Source organism: Buceros rhinoceros, unplaced genomic scaffold, assembly GCF_000710305.1.
Source record: "Buceros rhinoceros silvestris isolate BGI_N320 unplaced genomic scaffold, ASM71030v1 scaffold5291, whole genome shotgun sequence".
NCBI classification, from domain to species: Eukaryota; Metazoa; Chordata; class Aves; order Bucerotiformes; family Bucerotidae; genus Buceros; species Buceros rhinoceros.
The window spans coordinates 38,312-53,715 of NW_010392411.1; the positions used below are offsets into that span (position 1 = coordinate 38,312).

The 15,404-nt window shown below is 36.8% G+C and overlaps 1 protein-coding gene across 1 annotated transcript in view; it reads left to right on the forward strand.

Moving 5' to 3' along the window:
• MSH3 (mutS homolog 3) overlaps positions 1 to 15,404 on the forward strand; it is a 113,419-nt gene that overhangs the window by 36,919 nt on the left and 61,096 nt on the right. The window contains exons 9-12 of the mRNA XM_010144454.1: positions 3,357 to 3,469; positions 4,803 to 4,917; positions 11,613 to 11,697; positions 12,263 to 12,372. Of these exons, the coding sequence (XP_010142756.1) occupies positions 3,357 to 3,469; positions 4,803 to 4,917; positions 11,613 to 11,697; positions 12,263 to 12,372 (423 nt within the window). The remainder of the gene's footprint in view (positions 1 to 3,356; positions 3,470 to 4,802; positions 4,918 to 11,612; positions 11,698 to 12,262; positions 12,373 to 15,404) is intronic.

A 15,404-nucleotide genomic window follows, 5' to 3' on the forward strand; every position in this document is an offset into this window, starting at 1 on the left:
AGCACAGTCAGGTCTTGTGCTTACGTTCAAGCTCATTCTTAAAGTAAAAGTTTTTTTTTTAATATCTGTAAATCAGTTTTATGTTGTTTTACATTCTTCTTGCTTCTGGCCAATTTTTTTAGTCTTTGTCTGAAGAGACTGTTTTTCCCCTCAAATTTAGTGATCTCTTTTAATTTTTTTTTTTTTCTGCAGCACTTAGTAAGTGATGAATCTTTAAGTGGATTGAATTGTCAGATAAATACAGGGATAAAACCCAACAATATTGATCCTTTATAATTTTCCCAGTAGGGTGACAGATAGAGTGCCTGCAGTAACAGGATCGTAGAACAGGTCTTAATATATTAATATATTACATTATATATACAAAAGTGAGTTTGTGTGTCCGTATAAATGTGTATATTTTGGAATCCCATCCTTTATTATCTATTTATGGACACATTGATTTGATATTCTTAACTGCGGCGGATGATTGTCTCTTCAAGCAATTTCCATAACTCATATTGTGAGGAAGCACAGTTCTGCGTCAAATCCCAGTGCATTTGAAGAGCAGGGAATTTTAATAAAGGGCATTACAGGTTCGTTCATACTACTAGTTGACAGTTTGAAACCCTGAAACACCTCTGTTTGCTCAATATCCATTTAAGGGTGGTAGCAGAAGAAATTGTGCAAGTAAAGTAAAGCTCTGAAAAGTTGTGTTTCATCATTGACTACCCCTATCAGTGTCATGGGACTATGAGGATTGCTTGTTTTCAGAAGTACTGGAAAGGACGTAAAAACATACGGGATGGGTTGCACAGCAATTCATTGTAGATGTTCTGACAAGAATGATGTTTACAAAAGCTGATGGCAGATTGACTTCTGATTTAAACAGGCATTGGTAGCTGGAGAGAGAAATCATTAACATAAGCATCAAGATATCATTCTGGCTGTAATCAGAAAAATGGCCTGTGGTGATCATCTGGCTGAACAAAGGACAGACATGAAAACCTTCTGCAGTGAAATTGATTTTCATGCATGTTGATAAAAATTCAGGGTTTTTCGTACGTTGAATAGATAGCTATAACCTTCCTTTTTTTCCCTTTTATCTAGACTATCAGGTGCACTACTATAAAAAGTCACTCAAGTTACATTGACTGTAACTATCATTTGCCAAAGTTACGCTAAGGAGTTGGATACGTTTGATTATGAAATGAATGAAAATCACAAGTGCTTTAAAGATAATGACAATAATAATTTTTAACCATTATTTAAAAACAAGCAGGTGTGGCATGAATCTTCTAATGAATTACTCCCAAAGCCTCCTGTGTTGACTTTGATTCTAAAAATGAGCTCTGCAGACCTTGCCAAACCTTGCTTTTCTGAATGTGGTGCTATGAAAACATAAGAAATAGAAATAGTGTTTTCTGTCAGTCCCTGTTTGCACGTGGTCAACAGAAAAGCCCTGCTGTCTTGCAGGACTGATTCAAAGGCTTGCACTTTGCTAATCTCCAGTTTTCACACAACACATTTTAAATAGTTTTATGCTGAAATGATATTCATGCAAAAGACTGTAGTGAGTGTACACGCTAATTTAGCAAAACGGGTGTATGTTAGAGCAGATTATTAGTGAAGGTTGGAGCGAATGAAAAACACAGGGAAGACGACAGCTGATTGCTGTTGGAGGTTGAGGAACACAGACTAATTGTCTTTTACAGAAATTCATTTGCTTTGAAAATGTTTGCTCTTTCTGAATAGAGTAGGGGCAGGGGGGAATCCCAGAAGGTGTAAAGACTGAAAACTTAATTGGATCAGTCAGTTAAAACTAAGGCATTCAAAGTAAGCAAGGGATCATCTAGGATGTGATGAGAGAAGTCAGATCTCTAAGACTGACTTAGTGTGACGTGTATTACAGGAAAATAACACACATTTTTAAGAGTTGAGCCTCAGAGACATATTGATCCTTTTCAGTGAGAGTATGTACAATGCAATACAGAAAAATTGACTGTTTTTTCAGGTGAAGTCAAAAAGCCTTGCAAAAAGTATTGATTAATTTCCTTCCTATAATACCTACACCATCCTGCTCATTGGCACAGTTCCAATGTCCTGGAAGTATTTGGTTTATTTATATCCTGTGTTATCCTGTGTTAGCATGAGATTGGATACTTTGAGGCCACTTTGGTTTTATATATATCTTTTAATGGCCGTTTTCTACTGGCTGCTTCTTTAGTGTTCATTCTGTAGCTGTGTAATGATGCTCAAAGGTTGCAGGGGGATTGTGAGTGATTTTGGGTTTTTTTTTTTTTTAACCAGCACATCTGTTTAATGCTGTGTTAACAGCTGTACAAATTGATTTGATAATGCGGCATTCATTTTAATTGCTGTGATCAGTTAGGACAAGCACCCAGTATAGAAAAGTTGTTTCTTGTCAACACCACACACATGCTCTTCCCTGAGTCAGACTTGGGCATCTCGGGTATCCTGCTTGACACTCATGCCCAGGTACTGAGCAACTTTGATCTCATGCGTACTGCTATGAGTAAAGGTTTTTGCTACTGTCTTATGTAAGTGGGAAGCAGGGTCATAGGAAACAGGCTAGATTAATTTCTCATGGATTGCAAAACTGGCTGAAATCCTGTACTACTGTAATTATGTACTGACAGTAGGGAAGGATTCATTGGAGAGATCTCATTTGGCTTAATGATGAAACAGGGTAAGTTTGCTACATTTGCTGGTACTGTTAAACTGAGAGGAACTGCTGGCATGTTGGGAGGACTGAGTTATCATTAATAACATCCTCGACAACCTGGACTGCAAAAAGACTTGAAAGAAACAAAATTCTTCAGCACAAGGAAAAGTCTTCAAATAGTGATGAAATAATGGACCGGCATACTTTTTTCAGCTGCATATGGGAAAAGATACAATAGGTTAATATGGCAAAAAGTTGTACATCAGATTACAAAGCCTTTACAGATAAAGGATGATTAAATATGGTAATAGTTAGCATAGGAGAATTGCTTCATTGCTTAATCATCATAAGTCTTTAAGAACAGATAAGGCAAATACTTGTTGTAATTGATGAAAACATACATCTACCTTGTATCTTCCTAGAAAACCCCTTGAAGTCTCTTTTGGACTTGCTGCTGTTGCTGTTTGGGTTTAACTTGTTTTCACTTACACAATGGAAAGAAAAAATATTTAAAAAAAACCCACCACACTCTTAGAAATTTTCTCAACCCACTCAAGTGGCTCATCTTTTCATTCTTTTACCCATTCACTTCTTAACAAAGGAAAGATGAAAGAATGGACACCATTGCAACCTATTTAAGTGTTCGTGATGGGAGCATAAATACTAAAAGTAAATTATTTTTTCTTTGCAGATTACGGGATGACAGAATTAGGATAGAAAGAATGGAAAACCTCTATTTTGAATACAGCCATGCTTTCCAGCTGATTACTGATTTTTATGCAAAAGAAGTGCCTGATACTAGAGGTCTGTCATTCAGAATGTCTTCGAAGCCTGCAGCCTGTTAGCTTTTGAACAAATGAGGAATACTTGTGGGTGCATACCATCAGGTCTCATGGACTTGTCTATGTCTGATTTGTTGAAGGGTTCCCTAACTTAATCCTCCTCTGTTAAGAAGAAATATAATAATAAATAACCCCAGAATTTCCCAGTGGTCTGAGAGGCCTCAGATTCCTCAAGGCACATCTTACCAGTAATGACCAAGAGAAGGCATTGAAGTTCCTCAGCCTCTTCCATGTCACCACATCTGCTGCCCTGTTCAGCAGTGGGCCCACATTTTCCCTTGTCTTACTTTTGCTGTGATATACATGTTACCATTCCTGTATCTTGCCAGTCTCAACTCTAGATGGGCTCTGGTTTTCCTACCCCATACCTGCAAGCTTGAACAAAGTCTCTATATTCTTCCTGGGTCACCTGTACCTTTTTTCATACTTGTCCTTTTTAATGTTTGAGTTCATCAGGAGCACCTTTTCACTCATGTGGGCCTTCTGCCACCTTTGCTTAATTTTCTGCCTGTTGGGATATTTTTTGAGCATGGAAGAAGTTAACCTTGAAAGCGAACATTATTTAAATAGAAATGAATATAGGGCTATTATCCTTTTTTTTTTTTTTGTAGCCTGGAAATGTGTGTTTAGGCAGGTTTAAATTCACACATATATCAACTGAGGGAAATTATTCATAATCTGAAATGTTTCTTCAAGTTCTTGTGTGTGTTAACACTAAGAACAGAAGAAAAGCTTTAAGAAACATCTCTGAAAAAAATCAAACAGGGTTTCAAAAGTACCATTTTATGTTGGTATATCACGGACTGAATTTTCCTATTGTTGTATCTGGAACAGGGACTGTAGTAGAGCACTATTTAGCAACACTATCGAATACAAATAGCTCTCTCACAAAGATGGAAGCCTATTCAGCATGTGTGCCAGGGCCTCTTCCTTCCTTTTCACTTGTACAGATGTTGCCTGCAGTAATGGAGATTTCAGAATTCAGTTCTTAGTTTGTATATTTAGAAATTTCGTATGCCAAGAGTTAGTCATTTTTATGAAGAAAAACCTGTGGTTTCAAAGGCTTTATGTTTCATAATATGTTTATGCCACTGTAACGTTCTGCATTCTTTAGAGCTGTAAGTGTTAGTTCGGAACCTCACTTTATGTTGATTTAAAAATATCAGAGAACAACACTATACATATAGTACAGATTTCTATTTGATTAAATTAAAAAATAGATTATTCTTTAGCAAAAATACTAGGAGTAAACAGTGAGTTAACAAGAAAAATCACATTCATTTTCTTTTCTTTAGGTCCTCAGAAACTGTCTGTAATACTAAGCTTGGATAAGCCTGTTATTTGCTCTCTGGCAGCAGTAATTGCATACCTCAAAGAATTTAATTTGGAAAGGACGCTTTACAATCCAAGGTAAGTTGCTTATATAAACTTCCAGTGGAGAGCACCAATATATGTGCCAGTGTTACCTTGTAAGTTTTAGTAGACAACTTCCCTTCAGTGTAATGAATCTACCTGCCAGGGTAATAAGTACAGTCTTTGCAAAAATTATAGCTTACATTTAAGCTCCTAATCAGGAAGTATCAAGTGGTGTCTTTTTTTAAAGTGGTGTTAATAATACATGAATGTATTTATCAAGTATGTTTTGTCTAGGGTTTACTATCAGTAATGTAAATGAATGCGTACTGCTGCCAAGTGTTACTGAAAACAGCAGATCTGTCTCGGTGAATCTAGTTATCAATTGGAAAGAAAACAGACAAACACATTAGGCTTTCTGAAAAATCGCTTGAGTTGATTTCAGTGGCAACTAGGAGGTGGGGGAACAGTCATGCAAACAGTTCTTGAGAGACCTTCACCATTTGTGCAAAGTTACTACAAAATCACATAAACCTGTAAACAATCTTGTCTTCCCTTAACACTGAGGTTTATCAGATATGCTCAAATGAGTACTCAAAATTTGTGACAGGATTACTGAGATGGAATCAAATTAAATTGGAGAGATATTGCCGCCCAAGCATCTTTTTATCCTGTCTTTCACAAGTATAATGATTGCTATCCTACCTGGGGTAGGTTTGAAAATATCATTGCTATATTAAAACAGCTTGATCTATTGTGGATCCCATGCAAAATATTCTCTTGTTTGTCTCAGTATTCCTCTGTCCTGTAAGTAGGCTGAATTTAACAAAGTAAATCTAGCTGCAAAGTGTAAACTTGGAAATATGCCATGTCAACGTAGACCATTTAGATGTTGTATGAGATTCTTAAAGTGTCAAGCCTTATTTGGAAGGGCTCCCTACATAACAGTTCTCTTAAAATGCAGCAACGTTTAAAAATTGACTGTAGATGTCAGCTTTGAACACTTTTCTACTAAAATATCTGGAAATTATACATACCTGTGTTTTTTTGGATTTTGGAGTTGCACTTAAGGATTGCCTTTTTCAAGTACTATTAAAATGTTAACAAAGTTTGCTTGGCTTATAGGCCAAACAAGGAAAGAATTCCTGTGGTATTTTCTAAGCCATCTCCCCTGCCTCATCTGTTGAGGAGTATTCTGATCTGGTTTTATAACACCATGGTGTTCCTGCTCATCCTCTTTGGTTGGATTTTTCTTTTTGTTTGTTTGTTTTTAAATGATTGGGTGAGAAATGCTTTAGGAGAAATCTTGTTCTGAGAGTTTCTGAAGAAGAAAGAGAACTCCAAGGAAATCTATTCCACGGTCAGACTTGTAGATCACTACTGTCACAGTGCCCTATGTACAATTACACATAAGGTTCTTTCAGATGGGGGAAATACGAAATCTGTCTTTCATATAGAAGTAATTCAGTAGCAAAGGAGGAACGTAATTACATGAAGGCTTATTTAGAAGTAGACAGTCACATTTGTATTAGCTGCATCTTAAAAACAAGTCTAACTTCAGGCTGGGAAGGAAAAGCACTAAATCTTAAGAGCTGACATTTACATGCTGAAGATGGTTCTAGTGGACTTTATTCTAATGGAATGTATGAGTATCTGCATTGGAAAGGCAATGATCTATTTGGTACTTTGGTCATACACTATGTAGAAATAAAATAATTTCTTGTAAATAACTTTGTTCCTGAACTCAGAAAGTTGGATTCTACTGTATTTATTTCTTAAGACTTTACTGCTTTGACTACCTGATACTGAATTCTACTTGCTGGGTTTAGTGTGTCATATGTATTGAAATAGTGAGCCAAATACTGAGGCAAGCTCAACTTCAGTATTTTTCTCGTGCCACTGAAATACTGTCTAAATCTGAAAAGGAAAGCCTTTAAGGGAAGGGTGTCAGGCTTATAAGCCTTCTGTGATTCTGCAGGAAATAGAAGAGAAATACTTGCACTGCACTGTCAAGCAACTTAAAAGTCCTAGGAGAGTTCAGGTCAGTGGGCATATACTGATGAGTCAGTGAGCATAAAGTCAGAGTTGAGATAGTTTTCAGGTTATTAATGTAGGTGACACACATCTGGGTGAAAACGACCCATTTAATAAGAAGAATGAAAAAAAAATTCTTATAGCTCTGTATCTTCTTCAGATAAACACTGGTCACCGAGCTGAAAAAAGTTCCAGCTCAATTTAATAGTAAGAGTCATGAAACTTCATGTAAGCGATGAGCGATCTTCTTTAGTGAGGGGTGGGAAACAAGTTTTGTTTTAATATTTAGATGAAAGCTTTTAAATCCACTTTTAAGCTCCTAAATAAAGGAAAAGATTATACAGAATGAAAAGATTTCTGCCACAGCAGGACCCTGGGATGTGGCTATCCTGCATTAGAGCTCTAGCAGCAAGTATAAATAGATGTAACAGTGAATGATACTAGGTTTTTTTTAATCCATGTGCCTTCGCATACTAAGAGATCTTTACTGACGTTTGACAAGAAGCTGGTATGCATCTAGGATAGGCTTTCGAATGAGTACACAGTTTTGCTTGAAAAATCATCATTTCAGTAGCAATTACTGGGGAAATGAGTCTCAATGTATTTTAATTTTACCTACATGTTTTCCAGCATATTGGAGATGAAGAAGTGAGACAGTAGTTCTTGGTTTTTAAACTGATAAATGAACTTCAACAAATGCAGGGAATGGGATAGCCATGTATCTTTCTGAAGGAGGGAAGTAACTTTGGGATTTGAGAACTACCAGCAGTGAACATAGAAGACAGAGACAGCTGTGAAAAAGTAGAAGGGAGGGTTAAAATGGCCTTGAAGGAGGAGGGGAAGGAAAGAATTAAAGAAGAGAAATGTTTGATTGTGCCTTATAGTAGAGTTGGAAGGGAGTTGGCCAGGTAAAATTGTAAGTTCTTCAGCCTAAGATGGTGGACTTCCTTTCAGGGGAAATATCATAGAAATTGAGGTAATGGTGTTCATAAGGCTTTCGTATGTCTTGGGTGTTCATGATGTCAGAAGTGTCATGTACACAAGACAATGCATGGGTTTATTTATCCAGTCTCGCTATGAGAAGGGGAGTATTGAAATAATTTTGGAATGTTTCAAAGTCAGCTCAGTTGTACAAGGGACTGAAAAGGAAAGGCATGGTTTTCTGATACTTTGCTTAGTAAAGGATTTGACATCTCTCTTGAGACCACAGAGGAGAGCAGCAGGTGGGACCTCTTGTACTCTGTGTTATAGGAGTGCTGAGTCTGTGTGCAAAGAAAGCAGGCTGCGAGAGTGCAGACACAAGTGTAGAACGAGGTTGTAGGACCACTTCTTGGGGAGAATTCGGTGGAGAAAATGAAGGCTAATTCAGGATGAAACTGATGAAGGTAATTTTTGTTTCTTTTAGTCCTTCTCAGGTCCTCTTATTTCTGTTCTTACTCTTTATTTTGTATTTCTCAATTTGGTTTTGTGTATGTTTGTTTTACTTTGTAAGAAGTTTAGCCAGAAGTTTCTGCACTTCTATCACATCAGGGAACCAGATAAGAAGTTTTATCCCTGTGGCAATACTGTCTAATGAATTAAAACTGGTTACTTAAATACAAAACATAGTCTGGGCTTGATGTCCTTTGCTACTTATGTTGTGGCAATTGCCTTCCATACCTGAAGGAAGCTAACACTTCTGAGAAATGGAGATACTTGGGTTTACTCCTTAAAGCTGAACAGGGATCCCTGCAACTCTTGTCTAAATATATAGGTTTGTTCTGTGGTTTATTCACCCTTAGAAATCTCAAAGACATGGACTCTAGAGGCCTGTAAAAAGTAATTGAGTGAAGAAAATCTGTTGTGTAGTACACTTTAAATACAGTGCCTTGCAGCTTCATTGGAAATTTTTTACAAGTTTGCAAAATTAAAGTAGTTGAAAACTACTGATCTGAATAACATGCATTCAGTTAGGCTAGGTTACTGAGTATGAAATTATATGTAATATCTCCCTTGGAGAGAATAAGGGGAAAAGTATAAAAAGTGTCCTTCACTGCAAGCTTCTCTGGAGGCAGAATGACCAAGAAGATCCAGTTTCACAGGTAACATGTAAGAATCAAATGTAGGTTTGAGGATGTAGGTTACTGTCCTAAAGCAATAATAGTAACCCTTTAATACTCATCCTCAGGTGTGGTTCTACTCTAAAAAGGCATTTTATGAGTAGGAACCTCTTTCTTGCCTGTTTCCTAAAGCTTATAGAAGCTAGCATTTCTTAGTCTTATCTTCTCTTTTTTCTGAACCCAGATGGCATGATCCTGTCTTGCCTTAGTTCTCAGTAATGGACTTGCCAGCTGTTTCTATCACTTGTGTTTTGTGCTGTTAAAGTACTTGAGACAGTTGTAAATCTGTTCTTTGAAACTTGGTCACACTGTCACCTACAGAAGGAATTATGGCATTGAGATACAGCTGAAGTGATTTCGAAGGGTCGTTTTTACTGATGCAGGAGGTGACTGGTAGCAACACATTAGGAATTTCTCACAGGGAATGTGAGAAGGTTGACACCCTTGCTGCAAAACCAGTGCCGACTTAATACTTGTTTACAACCTTCTTCTTATGCCACTTAGTCCCTAAATTCCCTACAAAGAGTTTGTCTTTGTTCACTTTTTTATCAAGTTCTGATCCCAAGCTGAAGAAAGATGAGGGGGTGAAAGCAAAACATGTTCTGTGCTTTGACATCTGGAATTGTTGGTTAGACATATACTGCAGTTGATCTTGGCTATTACTCATACTTTAAGCACTCGATTACCAGGGTTAATAGTAGGGTGGAGTAACTCGGGAAAAGCAAACACCTGGATAAAATAAAACACACAATTTGTGCTGTTAGAACAACTTTAGCATGTCTGATTCTGAGAGAATAGGAAATACATGCTACAGTGGAGTGGTGTTAGTTGTCTCTAGGTACTGCCGCAGAGCAAGCTTGCTGAGAACAGAATATGCTCTGTGTACAGTGCTCTGAAGCCAGGTAAATTTCAAAGCCAGTGAATCCACAATCCTGAAACTCGCATATGGGTGACTGAGGGTTGATAGAAAAGCCCAAAGCATCCTTTTTGCTTTGGAAGAGATGAAAGGCATAGTTCTTACCCAGCTGAGTTTAAGAGATCATGGCAGAGATCATCCTTGTTTAGTGGCAGACTGAAATGCAGCAAAGGGGGAATCTTCAGTTTAGGTAAGTCCTAAATGCAGAAGAGGTGCTTTTGGAAGAGCGAGAGTTTGGTGTTGATTGTAGGGTTTAGGAGCCAAGCAGAAATCATTCCTATTTATTTTTTTGCCAGCATCAGCATTTGTGACGGGAGATAACAAAGTATTGTTTTGTTGCTTCTAATTGTGTACTTTGGAAAGTGCTGCTGCTTTTGCCTCCAAGGTTCTGTTTTGCTGGTCAGCTTTGTTGGTTGCTGGGATAGCACACTGCATCAGAATAATGATGACTATATTACAGGGAACAGTTCTGAGTCAGCTGTGCTTTCAAACTATCATTGAACTTCTTGAAGGCACTTGGTTGAATCTACTTTTTTATAAAATTCTGTGGAAAATAATTTTTATTTGACCCATTATTTAGGAACAGATTAGCTAGCAGGCCCAAACACCTGCATACAACGTAAGTATATAACATTAGTCTGAAAGTTTCATGTTTCTGAAAGATTTAGTGCTAGTTTTATTTTTAATACAGTGATAATATTGCTGTGTGTGCCTAACACAAAAGTTTTAGTATTTGAGTGCTCTCCCAGAGAGTTTAAAACTGAATGGACTGAAAAAGATTTTGTGAAAAGTCAAAGTCGTCAAGAGTTTTAAATCCTGCCCAGCAAGTCATTCTGTTTTGCCGAAGACGATATAGAGTGCCCTAGATTTTGTACAAAGGGCAGTCAGCAGTATGATTAACCTGGACAATCATGGCTTGATTTGTCAGAAGCATTCAGTGAGGATTTTGCACTTCACGGTCCCAGCTATCACGTGTATGTCCGAGACTGCAATAATTTTCATATCTGATAGGATTACACATCTAATACTATTATTTTATTAATGCTGATTCCAAACCAACACATCCTTTGGATTGGTCTCATCCAGTTCTGTTAGTGTCAAGTAATTTTGGTTGTGGTTATTTCCTATTAAAAATAAAATCATATAGCTTAAATAGACCCTATTTTTGTTTTCCAAAATAATTGTACTAACAGCCTGTTTAAATTTGTAGTAGTATTAAAAGATATGTATTTTTGTATGCTGTTTTGATGCTGAATTGTGTTAGAAGTCTGTCCACTCCTGGAAGTATTAATTCTTAGGCCTATCCTTGGCCCTATAATCCTACAGTGATCCCAACAGCAAAAGAACAGTAAGAAAAGCACATGCTTTTTCAATTTCATTGTAGACTGAATGAAGGGTACAACCCTAGAGGATCAGGATTAGATAATAGGAGAGCTGGATTTTATTCTGAGCTTTGTCAGAGTCATTGTAGGAAACTTGGAAGTGAGTCATAAATCTTACTTTCCCTAGCAGTTAATTTAAAAAGTTGTTAATCTTCGGTTCTTTAGTTTATTTGAATAAATTTTAATTTCTTACTTAATTTTTTGTTTTGTTTTCATAACTAATGAATTCACTAATGTCAGAAATTTAGCAGTGTTTCACTGTTACGTCCATGCCTGAATTTAAACTTTAAATTTCATAATATATGAAATTTCTCTCACCAGCAATTTTAAACGCTTGTCAAGTGAGACTGAATACATGACAATTAATGGGACAACAATGAAAAATCTCGAAATTTTACAGAATCAGGTAAGGACATGTAATGTTCTTTTAATAAATGCTGAGATTTTAACAGCTGTTTGACATTCTGTTCCCTATGAAGTTACTTCAGTTAGTTTGCAGATCTCGCCCAGAACATTTAAGTTATTTTAAATGGGGTCACATTGGAGGAGTATTATGTTTTCAGAGACGTAAATGGAAGTTAATCTGCATTGGCTTTTAGTACAAGTTAGGAACTTTAGTACATTTTGACTAGCAAAGAGCTTTCCTAAAGTTTGAGTTCTTGAGCAACTGCAGTCCAGTGGTATGAGTATAGTAGGGTTTGTTTTTACTTTTGTGCTACTGCACAGACGTCATTTGTTTAATTTATTCCAGTCGTTTTCTAAAAAGATTTTCTGGCATAAGGAAAAAGATACTTAAATATCTTAGGGCTGTGGGATGTACTTTATGCAAGGAATTGTTGATGAATGTGATCAGTAAATGAACAGGTGCCATATCTTAGAGCCTAAATGAAATGTTTAAGTAGTATGGTGAAGATTCTTTCACTACATCAATTGCTCATATAAAAATAGTTATGCTGTTTTTATTATTTTAGACTGATATGAAAACCAAAGGAAGCCTACTCTGGGTCTTGGATCATACTAAAACTTCTTTTGGACGTAGAAGATTGAAGAAATGGGTAACCCAGCCCCTCGTGAAAACCAGGTGAGATAGTTCTTTATCTTAGGCCAAATCTGTATTTTATATTACGATGTTGAATATGCCCAATGTACTTATTTTTCTTGAAAACCTGAGATCAATAATAGAGGTTACACAGGAAATGATAAGGTAGAAAATGTGGAAATTGTATGTAGGTTTGAAAGAGTTAGACCACTCTGGGCACAGAACAACTAGTTCGGAGTAGCAGGTTTGGAGCAAGTTAGAAATTCTTAGGCAGAAATCAGATTGGGTACCGTTCTAATTTAGGTTTTTTTTCAAATAATGAATGAGTGTTACCTGCTATTGGAGGATGTTCTACTTATAACCTGAGAATCACAGAATCATCTGGAAGAGACCTTTACAATCATTGAGTCCAACTGTTCATCTTGCACCGCCAGAGTCTCTAAACCATGTCCCCCAGGACCAAATCCACACGGCTTTTACACACTTCCAGGGATGGGGACTCCACTGCTCCAATGCTTCACAACCCTCTCTGTAAAGAAGTTCTTCCTTGTATCTAACCTAGATCTCCCCTGGTGCAACTTAAGGCCTTGTCCTCTTCTCCTGTCACTTGTCACATGGGAGGAGAGACCAACCTCCACCTCCCTGCAACCTCCTATCAGGTAGTTGTAGAGAGCGACAAAGTCTCCCCTGAGCCTCCTTTTCTCCAGACTAAACCACCCCAGTTCCTTCAGCTGCTCCTCATAAGACTTGCCAATTAATGTTTGATGTCTGTCTTGCTTCATGAGTATTTGCATTCTTGATGTACTTAATTTGTTCTAAAGTAGCTGTGGATGTTTCTGTTATTCTTGTATTCAATTTATATTGCATATGAATGCATTTCTAAATTCTGAAATGTTATAATTGTTTGGTCACTATGCTTTTTTTATTAATGCTTTGTAAATGCTTTCATCTGTAATACTATCATGCTTGGTTTTGTCTGTCATGAATTCGACTCTGTCATTACTGATTTCTCTTTGCAGGCTTCATCGGAGTGTTGTACTTGAATATGTGGTAAATAACAGTATTGAATCCATGGGACATTCATTGCCTACATTTTAAGTTTTTGGATCTATTGCTTTGAATGCTCGTTCCCTGAGTGTTGCCAATTAGAGTTTACTCAAGTGACACTTTGTTCTATTCAGCTATAGCATAAAGAAAATCCTTTTGGTTTTGTTATCTAAGAATTGCTTCCTTTTGTTTTATTTTTTAAATATGTTAAACACTTTTAATGTGTCTTTAATTTTAACAGTTTTAAATAATGAGGTGTATCAATGTTTTAGTGTCTTGCTGTTGTTGGTAATTTACAAATATTTCTACAGAAATATGTGTATGAAAAATTTTTTTTCCTTCATTAATTTTTAATATGTAAAGCACTCAACTTCTGAAGTATCACTGCTTAATTTTCTTACTAGCCTTTTTGTAAGGATCTTTCCTCAGTAGCGTAAGAAAAGTGCATAACTGTTTTTTCATTCTGATTTTTTTAAATTTAGAATATTAGAGACCCTTTTCGTTTGTGGGAGCCATACTGGTTAGACTGCTTCATGTTGTAGTTTCTGGCAGGGATTTAGTAAGTTGGTTTTTTAAAATAGCTTTTATATATCTCACCCACTTCCGATGTAACCATCCTTAACATCTTAACAGTATTAGACTTTAAAGCAGTTGATTATGTGCCTTGTGTTCACTTTAAAAGCATATAGATAGAATTTCTAGGCCACTTTACAGGAATAAATTGAAATGAATTAGTTTATTTCTTTTCCTGCCCTTGATGTACCTTATGACCCTTTGGGAACTGTTTGTAAAGTTGTCAGTGGAGGGAGCCAGAGCACAGGCTCTGGGCTGGTGGTGTGACAGCACTGAGGATGGGGACCTGAGGAGTGCCCAAACTCATTTTACTCCCAAATAATTTTACTTCCAAATGATCACATATGTGTTGCAGCAGGTAAAATGCCATTTGACAGTAAAATAGATAGAGGTCTTATCTGGACACAGAGGATAGAAAACTGCTTGCTTGAGGACTTCAGGCCTTCGTTCTTAACCTGTGAATTTAGTTAAAATTCTAGATTTACAGAAGCAGATTTAGAGGTTTGCGGTTTTGGTTCGTTTTTCTCCTGTGCCTTTGCTACTTCTAGAGGTTGATGCTTCCCTTTTTCAGCTCTCTTTCTCAGTGTGGAATGAAGTTCCATGGTTGGAGATGACAGTACACCTCAGTTGAAGCTGAAAAAGCTATTTTCTTTCTCTATTGTTTCTCCCTTTCTGACTCCTAAGTTGTAATTTCATGTACTTAATGCATCAGACATTCAACAGTATGGTTTCCAGTAATGCACACAAAAGCACTTAGAGAACATTCTGTAATTGTAATTCACCAGTGCCTCCTGGAGTGAAGTTTTCAGAGGAAGTAAGATTTCTGTACTGCATCTTTTCCAGGCATTGAATTAGCTGTGTTACCATTGGTGTATCAAAAGCTGAGAGGGTGTAATTACTGCATTATGCCTTATAGCTGAAAATCACTTCAGATACTGACTAAATTTCCAGGGGAGAAACCATACGCTATATTGAATAAAGGTCAAATGTGTACAGACAGCTCATATGGGCAGACTTGAAGATATCCACTAGATCATTGGTGATGTAATACGTCTAGAGACTTAGAAGAAAAGTTTTAAGCATTAGACATATGCAATTTTGGATTAATAAAAAAAAACAAAACAAAAAGGCTTAACCAAGACAGGTGTAATGTTCTCACTTATTCACTTAGGTATACAAAGGTTGTGAGATAAGAATGTATGAATCATTGATGACTGAACTTCTTAGGAGGAATTGGGAAAGTCATTGGGGTTTGCAGGAGTTATATCTTTGTGGATTACAGAAGTTTTACCTCACGTTGCCTATCTTGCCTTTGAAATTGAAGTTCCTTCCTGTGCCTTTCTCACCTAACTTCTGTAAGGGAAGTAGAGATAAAAGGAAATAGAAACCTGAGTTGGTTGGAACAGTTTTAACTGGATGAAATGTGCTGTTTCCCTGTCATGCAATGGCTTCAG